Raw genomic sequence first — 25,600 nt, 5'->3', positions numbered from 1 at the left:
TGTGCTGATGGCCACAGCAAGCCCTCGGTGTACTCAGTGCCTGTGTGTGCTGACGGCCAAGGCGAGCCCTCGGTGTACTCAGTGCCTGTGTGTGCTGACGGCCAAGGCGAGCCCTCGGTGTACTCAGTGCCTGTGTGTGCTGACGGCCAAGGCGAGCCCTCGGTGTACTCAGTGCCTGTGTGCTGACGGCCAAGGCGAGCCCTCGGTGTACTCAGTGCCTGTGTGTGCTGACGGCCACGGCGAGCCCTCGGTGTACTCAGTGCCTGTGTGTGCTGACGGCCAAGGCGAGCTCTCGGTGTCCTCAGTGCCTGTGTGTGCTGATGGCCACAGCAAGCCCTCTGTTCCTGTCTGCTGCTGCTGTTCTTGCTGGTGTCACTATTGTGACTACATCACTAAGGTTTCATGCTAAACATCTTGCTTTGATTTGGAGGTACAGGTTCATGTCAAGAGAAGCTCTAATGCTAAAAAGCAAGCCAAATAAATCTTTGTAGAAGACACAATGCACATTAATTTTAAGACACTTTAATAATCTTAATACAATATTTGGTACTTTAAGGATAAAAACAAGTTGTCTCAAAATCTTGAAAAAGAATCACTTATTATTCTCACCATGCCATGAATAATCATTGGCTGACTACTGAGTCACAGTAATTTTCATTGCAAGTACTCTATCTAAAAGTATAAAACTTTCTAGACATTTTCATTTAATCCAAATGTTTACTGGCAGATTCTGCAAGTAACAATATTGAAATGTTTTACTTACTTATAACCCCAGGCAGTTATTCCTAATATCAGGGCCAGCACTAAGATGGTGCCCGCAATTATGCCTATGATGATATTGGTGCCAGCTACACCTGGAAGAACAAAAGAAAAGATCAGTGACCCAGAAGTCTTTTAGGAACTTTACTCTCCAGATTTTTAATCATTATACTAATAAAATTATTTAGTTTTTTTAGATGGGTATTTTCCAAAGGAACAAAATCATAGTTCAGCAATCCACATCAACTTCATTTTTAAACAGTTTTTGTGCATGCTGTTTTTTAATTCATGTCCAAGTATACTTGGCGAAGCTGTATTTTTCTGCAACCTATGATGTTTTTGAACTAAACGAAGAAAGGGTGATGACGCAAAACAGAAGTGACCACTCCTCCAGCAGGATAACACCCATTATGAGGGACTTGTAGAAAATCTGTGAACTCTCTCTCAGAAACTAGATATGCCACTGCTGCCCATGTCACTGGAGGCCTGGAGGACAGTGCCATCCCCACGGTAAAAACAGCAGCCTCCCCATCTGGGGACCCACAGCAGTCAAGCAGGAAAGCCAGGCTAGGCAATGGGCTGCTCTACACAGAGGACCGCCCAGCACCTCACCTGGGCGGGCCTTCTTTTCTCCCAGTCATTACAAGGATCAAAGAACTTAGATGCTAGTCTTGCTCATTTCTCAGTCACCTAATTAGGCCCATACATCTCGCACCCTCATCTCACATGAACTGCCTGACAAGCTCCACGTGATCCTTGCCAAGCATGGAGATGTGGACATCTTAATCTTCCTTGACCATCTTTATTAAGACCATACGAGTTGACATTTCTAACCTGTTTTCATGATGAGAGCGGACACAGACTTTTTTTTCATCCTTTGGTGGTGAATGGGTATCAAGATTAGGCTGTTATTTCTTACAAAACAACACTCATAAATGAAATGATGAAATGGCAACTGGGCCATTCACCTAGCTGTTTGCATTGGCTTCTACTTCTCCACTTGGGCAACCCCAGCTATGGGCACTGGCCCACTGTATCATTATACCATTGGCCACGGCCAAGATTACTACTTGTAGTTGAATATGGATGAGGCTCAATAATAAGGGGAATTAAAGCGTTTAAAGATCAGTTCTTGCTTTTTCTTTCTTATTTACCCGTCCTCAAAATACAAAGTTCTTTGTTCAGAAAGTTAACAATGAGCACCAGTTTGTGGACAGCAGCAGGGGACAGGGCTAAACCAGCAGACCAAACACCATCACGATTACAGATAACTAGGGTTTAACAAAAATGATCAGTTTCTAAGCTGAGTGATATAATTCATTAGTGATGTGGGTATAATTTTGCATTATCCTAAAAATAACTCAAACATAAACGTGTGAAGGGCAGTTGCCACTTTATGGCCTCTAAGGGCCATCCACAAGTCCCCACCAAAGCACCTACCATTACCAGACAAAGTGAGACCAGTCTTTACGCCGTCGTTGTGTGGGAAGTAAGTGCTGCAGTCGGCACCTGTCCAGTGCCTGTTACACACACATTTGAGCTCGTTACTGCAAACCTGGAAGCCAAAGCAAGCCGGATCAGTACCAACTCGAGCACACAGCAATGGACACACAAACACTGGTTTCTGGCTACCTTGTGCTTAGAATTTGGTCTCACTGAAAATTATCGTTGCTTCTTAATACTAATTACTTTTATCTCATTGTAATAATCAAAAAAATTATTTTCTAGAGATAATGGTTAACCCAATGACGATGACTGTTTAAAATGAATTGTTTAATTAAACAGAAGTGCAGAGCAACAGGAGAGAGAAGGAGGGAAAGACACAAGATCCTGCCTCTGCCGTTTGACTTCACAAACAGCAGCCAGAGCCAGGTCCACGCCAGACTGAACTCAGCAGCCAGGAACTGGCCTCCCACGTGGGTGGCGGGGGCCAAGCACACAGACCATCTGCCACGGTCTTCCTAGGAGCGTGATGAGCAGCGGGCTGGACGAAAGTGAAGCGACTAGGAGTTCAACCAACGCCCTGATAGGGGACACTGTTGTCTCAAGCAGTGGCTTGATTGGCCATACTGAAATGCCCTACTCCTGAACAACGAACACACTGCTTAAAAAATAATAATAAAGTATTTTTTGACTTCTATTGTCTTAAATTTTATGAGGGAGATTTTTAAAACTAAGCAGAAATACTGTGAGTTGTCTAATACGACAAGAGGGGCTTCACGCAAAACGTTATTTACTTTTTTAAAGAAAGATTTATTTATCTTTTTTTATTGGAAAGTCAGCAATACAGAGAGGAGGAAGACAGAGAGGAAGACCTTCTTTCCGATGATTCACTCCCTAAGTGGCTACAACAGCTGGATCTGCACCAATCTGAAGCCAGGAGCCCAGAGCCTCCTCCGGATCTCCCATGCGGGCACAGGGTCCCAAGTCTTTGGGCTGTCCTCCAGTGCTTTCCCAAGCCACAGGCAGGGAGCTGGACAGGAAGTGGGGTAGCTACTTTTTTTTTCTTTCAGTTCCATTTTTTTTCAACATTAATTTTTAATTGTTTTTTGATAGTTATTTCGTACTGGGGTCTCCCTTCTCCTCCCCCATTACTTTTTAAGAAGAACGCCAAGATAAGGAAAGGCCTGTTGCTATGTAGTATGGGAGGGGACAGCTCCTCCAGGCTGTCTGCCCCTCCACCCCACCCCCACACCAAGACACCAAAGCTGCCTTGGCCCTGGGGACACTCCATCCACTCTCAGGAACACAGCTCAGGAACAAATTCACTTCAAAATAACACCAAATCATTTTCATTACACGAAAAGAATCTCCAGGCATTTCTTCCCTCAAGAAACAGAATCTAGCTCCTGGGCTAATGGTTCACAGTAGCTCAGGGTGGAGGAGGAAGCGGGAAGGGCTAGGGCAGGCTGCAGAGCAGGCGAGCTTCAGGGCTGCCTCCCCAGGCAGGCTCCTCGCAGCACAGGCTGCCTTCCTGTGTGATCTACTTTTCCACAAGACAACACACATCAACCCACAACTCAATGCAACATAAAACAGCTCCATCAGAGAACGTAGATGAACACACATGGGGAGGGGAGGACTGCGGCTGGGGGACAGGGAGGCTTAGGCTTTAGGTCCAAAGGCCTGGATTCCACCACAGGATCAAGTCCACCTGCCTTTTGGAGCATCAGGCTCCGTGTCCTATGGCAGCCCCAGGTACACAGTAACAGGATCAAGGTGCAGTGTGCATGTTAAGTAGCACAGCTAACATTTCCTGCACACTACGCTCCAGGCTTTGCTTCAAGTGTTTTACAAGTATTAACTGCAGGACAGTCCTAAAAAGTAGGCATTTTTATTACTCTCCACTTCAAAGAAACTGAGTAACAGAGAAGCTCAATAATTTGTCCACAGTTGCCCATTTATTAGGAAACAAAAAGAGAACCAACAGTGCAGCAGAGCAGATAAAGATGCCACATACAGTTCCAGCATTCCACACAGCTGCAGGCTCAAGCCCCGGATGCTCCACTTCTGACTCAGCTCCGTGTTAATGCGCCTGGGAGAGCAGCACATGGGTCAAGGGTCTGGGTCCCTGCACTCACATGGGAGACCCAAATGAAGCCGGCTCCTGGCTTTGATTTGACCCAGCCCTCAACAGCTGTGGCCATTACCTTCTCTCTCCATATCACTACCTTTCAAATAAACATAGCTCTTAAAAACAAAAGCAGCCACATAAGTGAGATTCAAAATCGTCTGATTACAAACCAACAGTAATGAAGAATATTTAGCCTTTTTTTATTCACATGTAGAGTTAATTAAGTTAAAATTATATTTTATTGCATCTATTTTGCATAATTACCATAAATTATTTGGATGTTGCTTGCCATCTGACTTATTTGTATCTATCTTTTTTTACAAGTCCTTTCAACATATGGTCATTAAACAAAGCTTTATTTTCTGAGTTTTGTACTCAAATTTTAAAGATGATTATTCATTAGTATAGATGATCAAGAAAAAATGTCTTGATTCTCTTTCCTGTCTTTTCAAAACGCAGGTTCCCCTCACATCCTCTCAGTGACAAGAGAAGCCGGCCCAGTTGACCCCCTCACAGGAGCAGAACTATCGGGTGTGCTCTCTGTCCTTCTGCGCCATAACTCCGCCTGCTCTGTTGGCAGGAGTGATGCTTAGCTACTTCCCTTGCAAAGTTCTTGGTGGGGGATATCCTCAGGGAATGCAAGGAATGACCAGGAGTGAGTCCTTACAACTCAAACACAGGAATCCTTTGTCTCAACTGTCCAATGCAACCAGTTAAAGGATCCAAAGAAAAGCACAGAACACACAAGAAAAAGAATCTTTGTTTTCCTAGTAGTGTAGGTGCCTAACTACAAATGACAACAAAGAATTATCACGCCAGATGATAAACATTTAACCTACAAACTTAGCCCTGAGGATGTACATATCTGATACACAACCGGAAGAATTTAAAGGGTTTACTCCTCTTCTTTCTATTCATTTGTAAGAAAACATTTCCCCGAATCACTGTTCTTATTTCTGAGATGTTCTCTGAGCTGGTAGACATCCATTATAGTCTGCTTTGATAGCTCAGTGCCCAGACCACATGAGATATTAAATATCACAGCATCCCCCTGCTTCTTTATCCCAATACGGTCTATTAAAATCTGTGTCCCAGCTCACTTCTAGAAAGCTGACATTACATGAAGTCACATTAATAGAGACAAAAATGGAAGAATTTGCTTAGGATTATCCTTCCTTTTCACATCTGTGTTTGCACAGATTAAACAGAAACTCTCAAGTAGCCATGATCCAATTAATGTTAACCAACCAAGGAGAAACACATTTCTGTAATTAGGGAAAAAAGCAGCCCAGGATTACATCTACTTCTGAGAAGTTAAAGAAATAAAGGAACAGTTTCTCACAGTGAGGTGCAAATACTTACTCCATTTCCTGAACAAATCGTGCCTTCTTTACTGCTTAGGCAAGTGCTAAAGTTGAAAGAAGCCACAGGAAGACACCTGTGCTCTAAGCACATCATTTGGGGACCACAAGGCGTCCCATCTTCCACATAGCCAAGATCCACATCTTCTTCCAGTTTGACATGCCCACCACTAAAAGTAAATCGGGAAGAAAAATAAGATGCTATTTCATTAACATGTGAACATGTTCAAAAAGCAGAAATTGGGCAATATCCCATCCCCTAATTCCTACTCATAATTGTAATAAAAACCAATAGCATAATCATGTCAAACTTCTAAATGGAAAGAGCAGTTGAATCTACGCGAGGCCAAAGACAGGAGCCAGATCTGCATCTGGGTCTCAAGTAGTCGCAATCCAGGCACTTGGGCCATCATCTGCTGCCTCCCAGTGCATAGCAAGACACTGGACCAGCAGCAGAGCATGGACTCAATCCTAGGCACTTAGTTCAAGGCACTCAATCCCAACGGCAACTTAAATGCTGAGCCACAATAATTTTCAGTAGATTACTTTGTTACTTAGCTACGCATGTATTTTTAAACAGTACATTTGCATGAAAACTTTTTATTATTCAACTTCAGATATTATCAGTTGACTTTACTCTTTGGAATTCCAAAGTTTACCCTCTTGTCTTTCTTTCTTATATCACATACATAAACTTCCATTTTCCTACCCTTTCCATTATAAACTTAGCTTCATCAAAAATTAAACCAATTACAAGTGTGCACATTATTATAACTCTGTAAATCTTACTCAGTTTAGTAATGTCACAATTAAATCTTTTCAGAATGCAACTTTCCCTTCAGCAAACCACTTATCTGCTTTTTGTTTCATTGCATATTTTTCTTAAAATTTATTATTAGCACAAAACTAATACAAGCTTTCTGTTGGCTGTCCAAATCCCCTCCAAAATTTCATAAATGGTCTACTGAAATATGCCTCTAATTCCACACATAGTTCCCAGAGCTGTTAATGTGGAAACTCACAATTCCCTCTTGGGCATTGTTCTCAGTTTCTCTTACTTATAATTTGGTAAGTTTTCTTCTGTTTTTTTTTTTCTTTGACTTTGCCTTTTTCTGTCTTACTGATAAGAACAAATAGGGGCTCATGTTTATAGCCAGTCACTAGTTCGTTTCATTTCTGCCATCTTATTTTAAATTTCCAATGGCACCTTTTCGTCTCTGAATTACACATTTTATTGCTGTTGTTGTTAATACCACTCTATTTTCTTACATCATAACAAAAACCTCTCACCTCTCATATTTATTTATTTAAGAGGGCAAGAAAGAAAGGAAAGAAGAGATAAGGAGACAATGGGAGAGGAGAGGAGAGAAAAGAGGAAGGAAAGAAAGGATGGAAACAGGGAGCAATAGAAAGGAAGGAGGAAAGGCAGGCTGGAAAGAAGGAAGCTAAGCATACATAAATAAATAGATCTATGTAAACCAGCATTTAGTTTAGTGGGTTAAGATATCTGTGTCCTGGGCCCAGCGTAGTAGCCTGGTGGCTTAAGTCCTCGCCTTACATTGCACCAGGATCCCATATGGGGGCCAATTCCTGTACAGGCTGCTCCACTTCCCATCCAGCTCCCTGCCTGTATCCTGGCAAAGCAGTAGAGGGATGGTCCAAAGCTTTGGGACCCTAAAACCATATGGGAGACCCAGAGAAAGCTCCTGGCTCCTGGCTTCAGAGTGGCTCAGCTCCAGCCAATGTGGTCACTTGGAGGGTGAATCAGCAGACAGAGGATCTTTGTCTCTGTCTCTCCTTCTCTCTGTGAACTTGCCTCTCCAGTAAGAATAAATAAATCTTTCAAAAAAGAAAGAAATCTGTGCCCAGTGGTGGAGTGTCTTGGCCCGTTTCCAGCTGCAGCTTGGGAGGCTACAGCAATGGCCTGAGTCAATGGGCTCCTGCCACTAACTCACGGATCGCATCCCAGCTTCTTGTCCAGCTTCATCCCAACTGGCCATTGTGTGGTAAAACAACAAACAGAAATAATAAAACAATCTAGATAATAATCTCAATAATAAAAAAATCTAGAGATCCATTTAGCGACATTTTAGAGGGAATTCAGAAGACGGATAAAGTGGATCTGAACAGTTGGTTAATGGGGTGTAAACACGAGTCCCCATTCGTTCTTCTTAGTAATGAAGAAACATAAACCAAGCCACTCAAGACTGTACTAACCAACTAAGCACAAACTTGGTAACAACATTACATCCTGCATTCAACAGGATTTATTCACTCAGTTTTTCCAGAGGAAGAAATTCCACTCCAGTCTGATGACATGGAGAAGAACTAAAAGCAGAAGTACTGCACTGCATTCCTGGGAAGCTGAGGCTTGATGGGATGGTCAGAAGCTTACCTGCAGTTTAATGTTCTCCCCTGCTGCACAACCACAGTCGATGTGATTTCACCATCGAGCTCTCCAAGCCGTGGAATGTTCCCGACGTTAGTGCACAAAAGGTAACCACACAGCACATCCCTGTCCAAAGAGCACTGATTACTTCCTTCCTCAAAGACGCAGAGAGCCATTACAATGAGAAGGGCGAGCTCTAGCTCCACGAGTAATTTCATCTCATCAACTCATACAGAGCAGAAGCAAGCAAGACCAAGGACTTGGTCTCTACATCCTTCAGTCTGCTCTCTGAAACTGTTCATTGTGCACCAAAATCCCATGGATTTCCTACCTGTTCCTTTACTGTCCATTTGGTCAGTCAGTTAGCTACAGAAAATTATTCACCAAATAATTTCTTTAGCATCACACTTCTTTCCATCAAACACATCACTGGATATGTTAAAGTATTTTGAAAGTATTTTATACGTGACCAAATGACCTCTGAATGACTATTCTTTTGTCAAACAGATATTTGTACAATTTAACTGCCAGGAACCAAAGGAAAGATAACAGATCTCCAGACAAAAGGGCTCTTTCCCATTTTTAATATATTTTACTACTTCTCCAATGACTGCATCTGATTCTAAGCCAACTTACAAAAAATATTTTCACTGGTGTAAAATACCATCTTAGCTATTCTACATGTCTAACAACCTTAACTATTAACATGTTAGTAAATATTTGATGAAAACTAGTTTATAAAGCACTGAGATTGCATATTGAAATTATCAGATTTTATTCAACAGAGAAAAGAAAAAAATAGGGTCTGTTTCTATCAAATAGGAAAAAAGTATTAATCTGTTCTTTAAAACTAAATTGAATTACATAATCATTTTTACTATTTCTATCATAAAACATTTTCTCAACACAGAATCAGTGGTCATTCAAAAATGTTTGAGTATCCTTTATGTATATGAACCTTACTAAGTGATTTAGAATGCAAAAAGAAGCTCAGACATCATATTCATCCTTGAAGAAATTATACTCCAGATAAGCAGAGAAATCACAGACATTAACAACTACAAACAGATTAGGGTAAATACGTTTAGGAATAATACAATGGAAAGTGGGAATTTCAAAGAAAAGAGGAAGATGATTTACTTCCAGAATGAATCAGGAAATTATTTATAGAGCAGACATTTCATAACTGGGCTTCTAGAAAGGGTTACATTTTGGCCTGTTGATTGTATGAGCATAAATGGTACTACCCAGGGACTAAACAGCACAGACACAGGCATGGAAGAAGGACAGGATAAACACACATTAGAAACAGCAGGGTTTGCTACACTTCAGAAGACTAGAGAAGACAAAATCATAGGTTGGGGAAAATTGTGAAGAAGGTACAGTGCCACGCTAAGGTTCCATTTTATTTCACGAATAAGACAATACAACTCTCAGAAAAGTAATTGAGAGTTCTGAAATCAGACTGCCTGAATTCTAATTCTATCTCTAGCACATCCTAGCTCCAGGATCTTGGGCAAATTAACGAACCATGCCTCAGTTCTCTCAGCCATAAAATGGGAGGAATGCCATACAAATGAAAGGCTATAAGTATGGTAGGGTCCTCAGCCCATGACGCACACTTCATATATACGGGCTGCTGCTCTTATTAATTAGCTATGAGGTACCAGTGAAATTTGGACAAAGAATCAGCATAGTCAAAAAGATTCTGAAGATTATTCTGATGCTAGCAGTTTAGAATCTGCTGGCATAGAAAAATTATTAAAAGATTTGTGTAACTTTTAAGACTAATAGAGGTCTCGGTTGGGTTAACGGTAAGCAGAGTGGGAATTAAAGACAAATGGTGCGGACTTAATAGAGAAGAACAGGATCGTGTGACATGTGGACAACAGGGAGAGGGACAGTAGATGCAAGGGTGACTTGGAGGGCCCGGCGGCGTGGCCTAGCGGCTAAAGTCCTCGCCTTGAAAGCCCCGGGATCCCATATGGGCGCCGGTTCTAATCCTGGCAGCTCCACTTCCCATCCAGCTCCCTGCTTGTGGCCTGGGAAGGCAGTTGAGGACGGCCCAATGCGTTGGGACCCTGCACCCGCGTGGGAGACCCGGAAGAGGTTCCAGGTTCCCGGCTTCGGGTCGGCACGTACCGGCCCGTTGGGGCTCACTTGGGGAGTGAATCATCGGACAGAAGATCTTCCTCTCTGTCTCTCCTCCTCTCTGTATATCTGACTTTGTAATAAAATGAATAAATCTTTAAAAAAAAAAGTAGGGCATTTCAAAAAAGTTCTTGAGAATTAAGAGATAAGCTTAAAAAAAAAAAGGGTGACTTGGAGGCTTCTGAGCAGAGACAGGACTAATGGACTGACATCTTTGGAAAAAAAGTAAGTGGTTTAGACAAGTCACAGCCCGTTATTCACTCAATGGCCCTGTGTGAAAATACTGATGGCTTTCATTTCTGTTGCTTTTCAGATGTTGGTTATCTTCTAGGTCTGCAAACATGGGTCTCAAGAGAGAGGTGGGGTCCTTGTCAAGACTGGGGAGACCTGCACAGGTAAGGGAGAGACCCTGGGGAGGAAGGAGGTTGGAGGTAAGAGTCTGCTCTGCAGGCTGCAGAGCACAGGTGACTGACAGCCCTGTATAACCGCCCGAGGGATGAGCCCCAGGTGCCCTTCTCCACCTCACCGTTTGTTGCACTGAATCCAAGTGTCTTTGTCTTTCCCACAGTTACCCTTCTCGGTCCCTTCGATGTTCAGTTTCTCGTAACAGTATTTGTCCGATGCTGTCACCTCTGCAGCAGAAGAGAAATGTTTGTTTCCTTGTTTTTTTTTCCTTTTTTGCCAGTTAATGAGACAACATGTGAATGGTTCAAATGGTTTAAAGTCAAGGGTCAAGGTGATGTAAGAAATCTTCACTGAAATATTAGCAACTCCCAAGATGGTCAACATGGTTCCAAAGAGCTGTCACATTGACATCTACACTTGGGTACGTTTCTCATGAGTACACACACGAGAGTTTGAAAGAACAAAAAGTCAAATCTCTGATGACATTCAAGTTCTAGGTTGCAAAATCAATAATATATTAGGAAGAAAACTATATATATAAAATAACTATACATATATATATACACACACATTAGGAATTATCTAGCAATTAGGAAAAGATGCCACAAAGTGGTTCCTTGGATAAATAATTCATCCAGGCTTTCATCTCAGTGCCCAACATAAAACATGCATTTCTCACTCACTATCTTACCATTCACAAAGTAAAATATATTAAAATATTTCATAATCCAATTGGATTTGATGAACAGTGGTAGAATTTGCAATTTGCTTACAAATTCTTAGCAAATTTCAAAACTTATTTTGCTTTGAATAAGCTTGGTGCAAGCTAAACCTCTGGGAGTAAAGTAACACTTTAAGACACACAAAAAAATCACTGGTTGTTATCTTTTCTGAAGCCAGGAATGATTGATAAAGCTATCTCAGACAACAGAATAATTTTCACAAACTGATCACAGGATGGATGTTTGGATATGCTCAAAGCCACAGCTAATTAGGTTGGTAGCTTTTCTTTTTTGCTCTAGGGGTAGAAATGAAAGTATGCATCATTATTCAGAGTATAAACCTGAATGTCTAAAATCCTCTATACCAATGTTCCTAGTTGTATAAAAAGAGCATACACTTCTAAAAGGAGTACAGCCATTACCACTGACAATTGAAGAGTACCATGCTTCTTACAGCCTGCTGGTATTAGGAATAACACACACTGTCTCTTGAGGAGTCAAAAAGAAAAAGTATTTATAAAAGTCTTGGACAGTAATGCTTAAAGAAAAAGATATTTGTTATATTATGATACATTAAAAGTTTATGGATAAAAGAATGAAATAGGTTTGTGTTTGTGGAAACACTTTTAACATCCATGCATAGCTTTTTCATAATAAGCATTTTAATGAACATTTTGGAGATCTTTCAAATTATATATAATTTCAAAAAATGTTTTGCACCAAATAAACTTATCTTTAATTCAACTTTCTCCAAATGCCTTGGAGTATACTTGTATGATATTTATATGTATATAGATAGATAGATAGGTATATATATATTATATATAAACATATATAATATATATTTAAAGAGTATAATTTAAATAATGGGATGTAACAGACCCGTTTATAGTTTCCACTAAAAATTATACAAATTTGAAGGGAACAACATTAAAATTTCCTTTTGACACAAGAGTGCTAGCTTGGCTAAAGGTCACCTATAACTAGAAAGCTAGTAAGAATGTACTGCAATTGCAATGTTCCAGTTCCAAGTGAAGGATGCCCTATCCAGGGACCATGTCCAACCCATATGGTTATACAGGTGTTGCTGAGGGCACCCAGCTTAGCAGAGGGCGAGTGGAGCTGAAATGCAGGTTCGCTCTGTTCCCCAAGCTGTGCATCCTAGCATGGGCCCCACCTGACAGCAAACACACCTTCTGTCCTGTCTACCGGCACTGCCAAGCAGCAGATGTATGTGGCTGTGTCTTCCCAAAGGGGTGCCTTTCTTTAATTTCTAGAAAAGTGCCCAGCTAAAAAAGACCTGTAGCAGCTTTCAGAACTTTCATCATAAAATGGTAAAAATGAATCTCTGGACCATGTGTCTTTAAGAAATCTATCGGATAGCACGCTTTAAACGTCATCAAGCTACCATTTCCACTTACTCTGTCCCCAGATATATTTGCATTGTCTGTCCCTGGTTTTGCATCTTCCTCCAAAGCAAATTCCCTAAAAAGAAATAAGACATCCTGATCAGTGATGCAATGTTGGTTACGTCTGGTAACTGAAATAGAAAACAGGACCGGGAAAGCAGCAGGCATGTATGCTTATAGTCCTGTTCTCTTCAGAGTTGATTCAGAAACACCTGATGATATTCCTATTTTGACAACAAATGAAATTTTTATGAAAAAAAGGGAAGTGGCCTACCTGAACACCATCACACGAATATCCATCCATTTTATGAATGTTAGGGGCACACTAGGGAAAGAGAACAAACCATGAGCCACATACAGAGTACAATCATAGGGTGAGTGACTGCTTTATAATTGTATTTTAAAAATTACTTTTGATAATACAGCTAGTCCCTTACCATCTGAAAATAAAAACAAAAATATCAAGAGGAAATACAACAATCCATGTACTTTTCTATAAAAGTGTGATCTATCAGAAGCAAAAAAAAAAAAAGTTGATTACCCAACAGTGACTCAAAAGAACAATGGGCTTATGCAATAATACACTGAACTGCATCTTGCTGCATCATGACTCTACAGAGCAAGAAAAGAAGGACACACGACAAAGCACAACTGTGTCCAGGGACTACAGCTCCCTCCTCTGTCAAGAGAACCAACACAGTCCTCATGCTCAGAATAGTGATCTGGAAGCACAAGTCTATTTTGAAAATGTTGGGGAGAACTGCTTTATTAAATTTCTCTCTCCATTCCCCTCTTGCAGGAACTGTAGAGAATTACAAACAACTATTTTACAGATATCAGTAGATAGCAATTTTCAAATCCTATTTTGCACTTTCTTCCATTAATTACAGAGTCCTTTGAGAAGAGCTGGGAAATGTAAAAGAAAGTAGAAAAAAGTAAGACAAAAGTCACCCATGCAACTATGTGCTACCTAAAGGCAATGGATTTTTATATTTAGATACCTTTTAACCTCAACATTTTTATACAAAAATTTACATTTTAAAACACAGGCATGATCCAATTACAGGTTCTCTTTTATATTGCTGTCTCCCTTGATTTTGGTCATTCTACTGTCCACGTGTACATAACAAACTGCTCCTTGGATACCATTTTGAATGGCTCTCACACACTGCACTGAATGTAGTACAAAAATCGCTTCTACTTACTGGCAGATAACTTATGCTGTTATAACAAATGCAACAGAAGCAACTTGTTATGTGCTATGCATTTTTAGATTTAGGATTCTTCAAAAACTCCCAGTTGCTTATAAAAATCGCATTCCAAAGAATGTGGTCTAAAATATGCTTTCTTTTTTGGAGTCTTAAAGGTAACCATTAACAGGCAGGTATTCACTTAAAAGACACTGCCACTTAGTAGGAAAAACACTTTTACACAAAAGATCTTTAATATCTTAGGATGACTATCTTTAAATGACACCTACTTAGTGCTCAGCATATGCATACCACAACTGAATCACTCTTCTCTGCAGAAAAATAACACAAAATCAGGCCTTGCTGTGTACAGCACTGGTATGCAGGAATATATAAACTGTGATCATGCAGCAAGCTCATGAATCAGCTGATCACTAGGCACATGCCAGATGCCCCTCGAGAGCCATGGCTTCTTTCAGTACATCCCGATCAGTTGCTGCTCACCTGCGCCCACTGCACAGAGAGGAGAGTGTATAATTGTGCTGCCTCTTTTTCTCCAGGTAATACCAATCTTTACAAAAGTGAATAGTCAAAAGAGAAAATTGAAAGTGTAGACCTTGGGAGTCAGCAGGTGATGGAGGCCCCAACACCCACTTGGGATTGGGGTCCCTGATCCTGTGCTTTTAGGGAGTGAACCAGTGGATGGTAGTACTCTACTTTTCTCTCTGCCTTTCAAAAAAGAGTCGTGGGAATTCAAAGTGATGAGAGTGAGATTCATATTGAACCTACATGGAATAAAACAACAGCTTACTGGGACCACTGACGCTGTTGCGTAATAAGAGACTCTAAACAAACAGGGACGCAGTGACAAATTTATTGGCAAACTGAATGAAGTGCATCTGACATAACAGATAATGTCTCAGAAGACGCAATGCCCAAATTCCTGCAACAACCAGGCCTGGGCCAAGCCAAAGTCAGGAGTTCAGCTCTCCATCTGGGTCTCCCACGTGCGTGGCAAGGGCTCCGGTGTTGAGCCATCTTTTGCTGCCTCCTAGGATGCACAAAGCAGGAAGCTAAACTGGAATATTCTGGATTCAAACTAGGCATTCTGATACTCTGATACTAAGTGTAGGAATCCTGATGTGATTTAGTCAGTGTAGGACCACAGGGCTGGAGGTGCCTGCAGGCCACCAGCCCCGGGGCCATGTACAGTGCCACCATTTCCTGGGCTGTATCCCTCTCACCTGGGAGCTGGAGGAAAGGCACCAAGTGAAAGGTTCCTCCCCTTCTGAGCTCATCAAAGAGCCCAGCGTTTGGGAGGCCCGCTTCTCTCTCCACAGACAGGATGCAAGGAGGTGCTGAAGGTGCCCTCTCTCTGCTTCCCCTGCCCCACTCTCTTCCTTATGGCCTACATCCACACATGTGTGTGTTCCCTTTCACGTCTCCTGAACAAAATTCACTTTACGAAATACCAGCATTAAGAACCCATCCCTGAATGCCTGACATAAAAATTAAGTGATTACGTTCAAGAATTGTTAGTGGCTAGGGTAGCTAAGTCAGCTCAGATAAGCGCCAGGAAAGAGCAAGGGGAGAACTCAGCCTCCATGGATCTCTCTGCCTGGAGCAACTGGCAGAGAAGCGGTCTTCATTTCTACTTTCACTAAGTAGAAAATAAAATGCTTTTTACCCTCTGCTTAAAAATGGAACAGTTAACGCATGCATGCAGTCTTAGGTTCGCTCCCTATTAAGACAAAATCATGCTGAACAGCTGCCCCAGCTTCAACCACTCTAACTCCAAGTCCTAAAAAATTAAAGGAAAAGTAATGTGAAAGATAGCGCCTTGTGCATTCACATTTCTCCTGCGAGTCAGTGCACTAAAAATACTCCTGCCTTTCTGCCCAGAGAGGAGAGGAATTACTGGGTAAATTACCTGGCTTGAATTTCCTGAGCACGTTTCACGGATGTCACAGTCGTTCACAGCTTCTCGGCATACGGTCCCCACAGGTTGGAACTATAAAAGGAGCAAAAAAATAACATGTAAAACTGTAGAAGGAAAAGAAATATTCATACTATCATCTTGAAAAATGAAACTTATGCAGACAGGAATATTTTAAACTATTCCGTGAAAGCCACAGCTACTGAACACCATGCTGCTCTAAGAGACAGTCTCCCGGCGTGATTCTCGTGGCCAGCGCACACTTCCAGGTGCTGAACAAGGCCCGGGAACAAGATGGGAACAAGTCCAAGTCCTGCTCTTCCCGACAGCCTTGGCATCTACACTTTCTCCTTTCTTTGGTTACTCACTTCCTCCTCTTCTTCCTCATTATTTGTGCCTGTGTTGAGTTTGTTTCTTTGCACTTTGTTTTCAACTACTTCAAAGTGTGGGAGATGCACAAATAAATGTTTATATTAATTTATAAATTACAAGATTACTTAGAAAAAAGGTAATGTTATCATACTTGCTCTCCTTTTCCCTCCACAGACCCTGGGGGCAGACACTGGGACCTTCTAAGCTTGTATTTCTGCTCAGACAACTGTACCCAGGATTTGACTTCCTTTCACTACTGTACCAAGTTCATCTTCTCTCGCTGCTGGGAACCCTCCAGGCACCCAAGTCTCCTGCTCTTCCCAGGGATATGGTGTAGGCAGGCAGCCAGATAAGGGTCACAGAGTTTGGAAGCCACAACTCTCCTGCCTATGTAATCTTTCCTGCCCACCTGTGAGTCAAGTGTGACTCGCTTGTCATTACCTGGAACGTCGGGGGTACGGAGGGCTGCACTGCACCATGGTGTAACCATCTCCCTCCAGAGCCCTTAAAGCTGGCATTGAGGAAAGCACTAAAGCCGTGTCTTGGGAAGCCTCACTGTGCTTCATGGTGAGGAAGGATGCAGCAATCCTTCACCCTTACCTTTTCATTTTCCAGCTCACTCTCCCTGAACGCAGCCACGTATATCTGGATTCCTCACCCTCTGAATAAACTGTATGCTGTGACAGAGCCTATGCTAAAATGGCTTTTTAAGTAAGAGATAAATATTTGACCCAAACCTAGACCACAACACCAGGACATGTGCAAAAACTCTCAGCCAATTCCATTCCAGCTATCAACAGATAATTTTGAGGAGAGGAGAATAACATCTGTTCATTTATCAAGTATTTACTAATCTCTTAGAAGGTGCCACCCTGCATTGCTCTACCCACTGTGGGTTCAATATGGAACAAAAGGCAAGAACCTCTTATGGCATCAGTAGGCCATAAAAATAAGTAAGTAATCAAGATGACTTAGGACTGTCCTAAGCCACGGCTGAAGAAGATTCTCCTATGAGCAGATCTGATGAAGACTTTAGATGAGGGTATAAATGCTCAACAACTTCCAGGAAGGAACCTTCACAAACAAAGCTTAGTGAGGGAGAGCTTGCTCCAAGTGCTAAAATACAGCAACGGATAAAGCAACTAAAACCCCTTCCATTATGAAAGGAGAAACAGTATAAACACGTAAACAAGCAACATTTCACAGCAGGGGTCTACAAAGTCTACTCTGAAGGTCAACTGTGGCTGGCTACCTGTTTTTACAAATAAAGTTTCATTAGAACACAGTTATGCTCATTTGTTTCAGTATTTGTATTGGCTGCTTTCAAAGACAGAATTGAGGAACTGGGGTAGAGACTTCAGTAGTCACTATGTAGCCCTATAGAAAAAGTTCACTAATGCCTGACTTACAGATATATGAGTATAAACACTTGCAGAGGAAATACAGATACACACCGATTCACATCCTGTTCTACTCTCCTTTCTGCATCCACTACTCTGCTTCTGGCTCCCTGAAGAGGCCAGATGGAGAAGCGAATGGAATAAGTAGTGAAGAAAGTGGCAGAAGAAAACAAAACAAACAACCCAGCTATACCTCATGTTGTAGGACAGCAGTTACCATGCTATTTCATCTTATGTATTTCGTCATATTTTGTTGTACGTGTTCCTTGAAATGTTTATGGTACAGAGCCTAATTCTACAAATCAAGGGAGAAGAAAGTGAAACTAAGTGCATTTTAAACACTGGCAGACTTTAAAAACTCAAGGATTAAGAGAAATCACTTGGGATCCCTTGTTATGGCACTTGGAAAAGCTCACAGAATAAACAGTTGCAGTAGCCAAAATCAAAGAGTGTCTGTTTCCTGTTTGATTTAGTCTTCCTTCTTCTGAGAGCTCTGCCTGCCACTAAGAGCCAGGAGACACAGGGGTAGGATGGAAACAACAGGGGCAGCTGCCAGCCAACTGGGATGGTTCACTCTTTTCCTGTCCAGGGCATTTAGCATTCTTGAGATTAGGATCACTCAATTGTAAATATCAGGAGGATAAGCCCATCTCAAAAGGGTGCTGGAGAACATTATAACAGTGGTTTCAAGCAGAGCGATGTGGCCTCCAAGGAAGCATTTGGCACCGTCTAGAGAGATTTTTGGTTATGACAATTAGGAGAAATGCTGTTAGCATCTAAAAATACTACAATGCACACGGCACACCCCCACAGCACTAAGGGATCACCCAAATCTACCAACAGGGATGAGGCATGCAGCTCTATCGTGGCACACATCAAAAGTGCGGATGCAACCTCAGGCACACAGTAGGCACTTAAACACCAGGTTTGGTCCGGCCCTCCTGCAGCTCTTTTGACTGAAGTCAGTCAGTCAGTGAGCAGGCCTTGAGAGCACCGTGCCGATTGTTTCATTCACCCAATCACTGAAAACCTGTACCAATCACCGCGTAAGTGCCTGCTCCCAAACAAGCGTCAGTCTTGTCACCAAGGCTGTGTCTTTGTAGACAGCAATGAAAATGCTGTCAGGAAGACAAAATCAGGCAAGTGTGCAAACTGTAAGGAAGCATATCTAGAACTATTCCTTTTGAATCCCACAACAGTGTGAGAACCTTATCAAGCTGAACCACGAGAAAAGCAGCAGCCATCGAATACCTCCTTGGCTCTTTGAAGAGGGGTAAAAACCATTCCAAGACTAGTAACATCTGGTTTCACACCACAGGCCCACTTCCCAGACCTCAGGGAGTAAGAGGCTCATACCCTGGATTCCCAGGCTGCTTGGTGCAAGACCTGGACCTACTATTTAGCCACCACAAGCCTCAGTGTTCTCATCAGTGATATGGGAATAATTATTGCCCTTGAAACTTGGAAAGATCCTGTTAAGCAGATAGAATTTAGTCACTTAATGCATATTGGATGCTGTTAATTATCCATATTAATTTACCTTGCACTTTTTACAACAAAGACCATCACTGCATTGAGAGTCTTGAGTCAATGTGCATTTCTTGCAACACTCAGCCCCCTCAAGGACACATTCCTAAGGAATAGAAACATTTGCAAATAAAAAAAGAGAAGATGATGGTATTGTCTTGAAAATATAAGGATATTTTTTAAAAATAAATGCATGAACAATATTTTTTTTTCCACAAATCCCATAAAGCTTCCAAGTAATGGGGCCAGTGTTGTTGTGGCTTAGCATGTAAAGCTGTCACCAGCAGCACAGGCACTCCATTTGGGAACTAGTTTGTGCTCTGGATGCTCCTTTTCTGATCCAGCTCCCTGCTAATGGCCTGGGAAAGCAGCAGAAGGTGGCCCAAGTGTTTGGGCCGCTGTCACTGATTGGGAGATCCAGATGAAGCTCCTGGCCCCTGGCTGCAACCTGGCCCAGCCTCGGCCATTTTGCCCATCTGGAGAATAAACCACAGTAAGGAAGATCTCTTTCTCTCTGTTTCTGTGTGTGTGTATGTGTGAGAGAGTTTCTTTCCCCTCTCCCCATAACTCTGGCTTTCAAGCAAACAAATAATTTTTTTTAAACAGCTTCCTAGTAAGACATTAAGACATTTGTTTATCTCAGTGCATAGATATGGAATGGCCTCAAACGATCTGAAAACATCATCAGAACAGCCAGAGACTTACAGCAGGAGTCCCACAGTCACATTCCTCTCCAGTTTCGATGAAGCCATTACCACACTCGGGAGGATCCAGAAGCTGAGGGAGGAAAACCCAAGAGGGAACTGAAATCCAGAGGACTGACAGACCACTCCCACTCCTACACACCCGGCAACCTAGACCGGCACTACAAAACATGTTTTCCTATCTCCCTATGCTATAAGATATGATTAGATCTTGGAGCACTCTATTTAACATATATAAATGTGTTTACATGCATGTTTACAGATGGTAGTATCTCAAAAGGTTCAGAGAAAGAGAAGTTAAAGCTAAGTTTATTTGGGTACAAAATGTTTGAAATCCATGCATAAAATAGAGAGTCAAAAGTTCCTAAGAATGCATGTTATGAAAAAGAGCTACATGTGAATTTCAAATTTTACTGTACAAAATTTTTTAGTTTAATTTGCTAGTTTATTTCCCAGAAAGTTGTTGAAGTACCTTCTTCAACCAAAGAGGATCTGGTTCAATAGAATAAAAACAAAACCTAGCTACTGACTAAAACCAAGCCAGACTGACTCCTGAAATCTAATTTCTGACTAAAGTAAGGCATTTACATCAGAATCTTTGAATTAAAATCTTGGTTCAACTGACGATCCTGGGCAAAAACATGGCGCATCTCAAGAGACTTCAATATTTGACCAGAAACATCTATTACCTGTGCATTTACATCACAAAACCGTGGTGAGGACCAAACTTTTAGCACCCATGAGAGAATCTTAACAATATTTATTTCTGAAGAACAAAATTATTTCATAGATACAAGAAAATATAAGTTCTTTCTTTGAAGATAAAAACCTGTTCTTATTGTATTACAGAAAAATTCATAACTCGATCACATTTATTACCTTGGAAGGTTTGTTGAAAAGGCAGGCACCACCTCCACTGTTCAGAAAGTCGTGATACTCTTCGATATTACACTGGGTGAACTTTTTAGGAAGATAATAGCTATAAGAGAGAAGCAAATCCAATTCCATAGGTACAGCTGTGTCTTCTTGTCTAGTACTCTTAAACCTGAATCCTATTAAAAATTCACTTATGCATGATATTGTATTTCATCTCTATGAATTTTACTTCAACATAGAATTCTCAGTTCTTCACTTGGCAACTGTGGGTTGTTTGGTAGTTGTATGCTCATTCAACAGAGACACACACATAACAGGACCTGTAATTTAACTCAAGGAAAGTAAGAGAAAAATTATGGTGCAAGAGATATTTCCCAAATACTAAAACTGGGATGCAACTGCAGAGCATACTACAAAATACATGACCTCTAAGCCATGCATGTGTCAGGTCATGATAGTTGAAGACAGATTAAGCAATTGTTCTGGACTGAAAGGAGTTAAAAAGACAGAAAACTAAAAGTGATGCTTGATACTCAGCCTTCTGCCATAAATGATGTTGCGAAGTATAAGATTACCTTAAAGGAGAACTAAGAATTAGATGGTTGTACGGCTTGAACTGCAGTTATGTTGAAACATAAACTTGCTAATAAAAAATGCCCACTAAGGTATTTGGGGGTGAGAAGACACCAAATTAACAATTTATGATTCAAAGAATGAAATGGTTTATTGTCATTAATCTTGTACCTTTTCTTCAAGTTTCAGATTTAAATATATATACTGGGGTCAGCATTGTGGCACAGCGGTAAGACTGCTGCCTGTGTTACTGCTGGTTTGTGTCCTCGCTGCTCCACTTTCAATCCAACCCCCTACTACTGGCCTTGGAAGGCAGCAGCAGATGGCCCAAGCGTCTTTCATGGAAGCCCTGGATAACGCTCCTGGCTGTGGCTTCAGCCTGGCCCACCCTGGCCATTGTGCTCACCTGTTTAGAGACACCAGCTGATGGAAGATCTTTCTGCCTCTCTGTTTCTCCCCCTCTTTCTCTGTAACTCAGACTTCCAAACAATTAAATAAATCTTTTACAAATATATATAGCAAAAAAAAGGATCAAAGCTAATAAAATAAAAAAAAAACTTGTTCTGAGAACAATTTGGCAACGTGCATTAAGAGCCATCACAATGAGTACATCCTTAGGTACAGTAATTCACTGATTAAATTTTTCCTTTACATGTTTTAACTTATCATAACAGTTCTACATATTTACAGGATATGATGTGGTATTTTCATTACATGCAAAATGAGTACTGTCCAATCAGTGACAACATATCTATAACTTCAAATACTTGCCATTTCTATGCTACATCTGACTTCCCAAAACGTCCACCCACAGTTCTGTGTTTCTAATTGTCTCAAGTCATATTTCTCTACCATGGAGGAATAGCAGCTCTACACTGCCTTTCAAACATCTGAGGGTATTGCCATGGCCTGTGTTTTGGGAAGTGAATATCTGTTGTATTCAATGCACTCTTAACATTTTACTTTTTTGACTTGTAAATAGAACTGATACTACTCGTTTCTAGCATGCTTAGCAACAATTAGGAATATAGAAACTCAAAAAGTACAAGTGGAACAGAATGTATCATGGACACACGGCCATTACCAGTAGTGCTAGGTGATATTCAAAATAGGTTAAATTATAGAAACAGATCACATAGTGCTGTATATAAAGAGCTTTTCTCTTGCTTGCTTCTAGATAATGTAACAAAAGCTCTAATGCAAAAGCTAGGCATATGTGAAGGCAACCATATGATTTTGCTATACAGTATGCAAAGTGCTACGCAGACTATACACTTCTTAAAGATTTATTTATTTTCATTGCAAAGTCAGACATACAGAGAGGAAGATATTCCGTCCACTGATTCACTCCCCAAGTGGCTGCAATGGCTGGAGCTGAGCCAAACTGAAGCCAGGAGCCAGGAGACTATTCCAGGTCTCTTACATGGGTGCAGGGTCCCAAGGCTTTGGGCTGTCCTCGACTACTTTCCCAGGCCACAAGCAGGGAGCTGGATAGGAAGCAAGGCCACCAGAACACAAACTGGTGCCCATATTGGATCCCAGCATGTTCAGGGCAAGGTCTTTCGCCACTAGGCTACTGTGCTGTGCCCTATGCACTTTTTAAAAAAATAATAAAAATAATAAAATGTATTACAGAGCCTTCATAATACAAGAACTTCTAGCATAAACTTTCCTAATTGCTAAAATGTTATAACTGCAACACAAACACCTTTATTACCTGTCATAACAAAAAAAATTCCAAGGACATTTCAAAAGATGCTTAAAATACATATTTGCATACACATTCCCTCCAATATTAATATTCTTTGTCAGATATACCAAAAACTCAAAATTCAAATGCAATCAATAAACATTTGTTGAAAACCAAGTCTATATGAAGGATTACGGTGTGGAAGAATAGCATATAAATCAGTATAAAATGTAATCCCTCAAAAATGTATAACAAACTGGTTGGAAGAAGCATAAATACCAGCAGGGGTTAAAAATCTTAATATACCTCAGATGGCTAGGAATAGGCTAGAGGAAAGAGGGGGAAGGTATCGCGTGGGAAGACAGGAGCAGCAAATGTGAAGAAGGCAAAATGCCACCGAGGATAATGGTGAGCAAATCAGACTGCAGGAAACGCATGCACAGTTAGGAAAGCAATGTGATCACAAACAGCAGTGGAAAAGGAGACCGTAAATCCACTTGAGGAAGGAGCACATACTCCTGAATTCCACAAAAGGAAATCTGAGCCCTTGTCCTTAGACAATGGAGACTCACAGAGCAACAAAATGGATGGAACTGGAGAACATCAAGTTGAAGGAAGTGAGCCAGACACCTACAAAGATCAATGTTCTCCCTTGCACACGGGAGCTAAAAGCAAAAGAAAAGCAAATAAGGAAACACACACACTCTCTCTCTCTCTCTCTCTCTCTCTCTGAACACTGCGTGGGAGCGGTAGGAGGGATAGCAGGGGTCTGGAGTTAAAAATCCAAGAGAAGCTGGATGTGGTCCATTCATTGTAACATGAGATGTTACTATGGAGCTGGGGTGAGGGTATATGGGAACTTTTGGTACTAACCACCTCACAATTTACATTTAAAACCATTTTGAAATAAAATGAGAAACAACGTCTTGCTGTGGGCATTTTGTGCTTCAGTTAAGCTACCACTTGGGTCAACTGCCTCCCATAATAGTGTTTTGCTTCAGATCCGCTTTTTTGCAAACACGAACTGTGGGGGGCAGCAGAGGATGGCTCAAACGCTTCTGTCCTGCCTCCCAAGGGGAAGAGGGCGCCTGCTCCTGACTGGTTTAGTGCAGGCCAAGCTGTTGCTGGCATCTGGGGGACTGCATCCACAGATGTGAGATCTCTGTCTTTGTCTCGCTGCTTTTCAAATAATATACATTTAAATATTTTTCTAGAGAAAGAAGATTTACTTCCAGTTTTGTCATAAATGCTTGTGGTGAGGTTCCATACAGCCAGCGTCTCATTCCTAAGACAAGAGCACAGCAGGGAAAGGAACAGGCAGTGACTGTCACACAGAAGTGGCTCACCCAGTGTCGCCCATGATGCATCCTGACCAGGTGTCCTCACACTTACACTCACCTAGGAGGAAACAGACACACATGCCTTCTTAGAAAGTAAACACAATTGCATCTGTTTCTATATATTAAAAAAAATCCGACTTGGCTTTGTCTTAAATATCTTACTACAGTTCTTACACTTAGAAGTCTTGTTATGCAATAGTTAACAATAAATAGATACATAAAACTACCAAGACAATATAAATTGAATAGAATAACAAAATCTTCTGATATGTTTAACAATGGTTTAAATGAAGGACAACCAATAACCAATTACAATACACTAATAGCTTGTGGTAATACTACAGGATCCAGGGTCATACGCCTTTCTGGGAATGATGACAATTTCTCACTCATTGGTAAAAGGCTCCTGGTGGATGGCAGTATACACAGGTTAAGCATCAGGAACACTTGGGTTCAAGACCTTGGTTTGTCATCCAGCACCTGTGTATCTTGGAGAGGTGTATTTTAAATACAACTAAGCTAAACAAGTACCAAAACTTACCACTTGCTAACTTTCGTTTGTCTGAGATAATACCAATATTATGGGCTAATGACTGGGCAAGGGTAACTGCCATTAAATCCGGTTTCCCAAACTGGAAGACAAAGAAAAATAAAGCATTTAAATACAAACTGCTTTTCAAGATGGGCATGACACAATGCCACCATACAATCAACAGTAAGCAATTTCTAAGCTTTCTCTGCATCTGAGGCTTAGCAGGTTGGTAGCTAGTGCTGAGCGTGTGTCTGGGAAGAAGTAATAAGAAATCAATTCATGTTTCATTAGGTCTTATGGGGGAGATGAAAAGCTGGAGAGTTAACAGCTTTTGAGTTTGGAAACTTGAAACTAAACCTGAGCCCAAATTTCTCCACTGAGATGTATGTTAACCTTAAACTGTGATCAAGCCAGTGTTTCAGATGATACAAAACAGAAATACAGGTGCAAACGTTATCTGGTATGCGTTCACCCCCTTGCACTTGTATTCTCCACACAGTGCACAATGTGGCTAAAGACAACAAATGGGATGACTTATGAGGAGTCGTTGCAGTCTGGCACCAATAGAAATTTTCTAAGAAGATCTTATGGTATTTTTGTGAACTGTAGCCTGTCCAAGATACGGATATTTTCTTTTAGATCACTTCTATCTAGTTGAGTGCCTCACGCATAAAAGGGGTCTTTTGGAAA

At 41.2% G+C, this 25,600-nt stretch overlaps 1 protein-coding gene across 9 annotated transcripts in view; it reads right to left on the bottom strand.

The window, feature by feature from the left end:
• Positions 1-25,600, bottom strand: part of ADAM22 (ADAM metallopeptidase domain 22) — a 191,113-nt gene that overhangs the window by 29,188 nt on the left and 136,325 nt on the right. For all 9 annotated transcript variants that reach the window (XM_058678094.1, XM_058678093.1, XM_058678096.1 and 6 more), the window contains 13 exons: positions 24,920-25,010; positions 24,385-24,436; positions 20,779-20,878; positions 19,901-19,972; positions 19,209-19,301; positions 15,891-15,971; positions 13,045-13,095; positions 12,783-12,846; positions 10,761-10,866; positions 8,090-8,209; positions 5,696-5,864; positions 2,200-2,314; positions 764-854 (listed from right to left, as the gene is read on the bottom strand). In XM_058678094.1, the coding sequence (XP_058534077.1) occupies positions 764-854; positions 2,200-2,314; positions 5,696-5,864; positions 8,090-8,209; positions 10,761-10,866; positions 12,783-12,846; positions 13,045-13,095; positions 15,891-15,971; positions 19,209-19,301; positions 19,901-19,972; positions 20,779-20,878; positions 24,385-24,436; positions 24,920-25,010 (1,205 nt within the window). The remainder of the gene's footprint in view (positions 1-763; positions 855-2,199; positions 2,315-5,695; positions 5,865-8,089; positions 8,210-10,760; positions 10,867-12,782; positions 12,847-13,044; positions 13,096-15,890; positions 15,972-19,208; positions 19,302-19,900; positions 19,973-20,778; positions 20,879-24,384; positions 24,437-24,919; positions 25,011-25,600) is intronic.

Source organism: Ochotona princeps, chromosome 20 (genome assembly GCF_030435755.1).
Source record: "Ochotona princeps isolate mOchPri1 chromosome 20, mOchPri1.hap1, whole genome shotgun sequence".
NCBI lineage: Eukaryota > Metazoa > Chordata > Mammalia > Lagomorpha > Ochotonidae > Ochotona > Ochotona princeps.
This window is presented reverse-complemented; position numbering and strand designations above follow the sequence as displayed.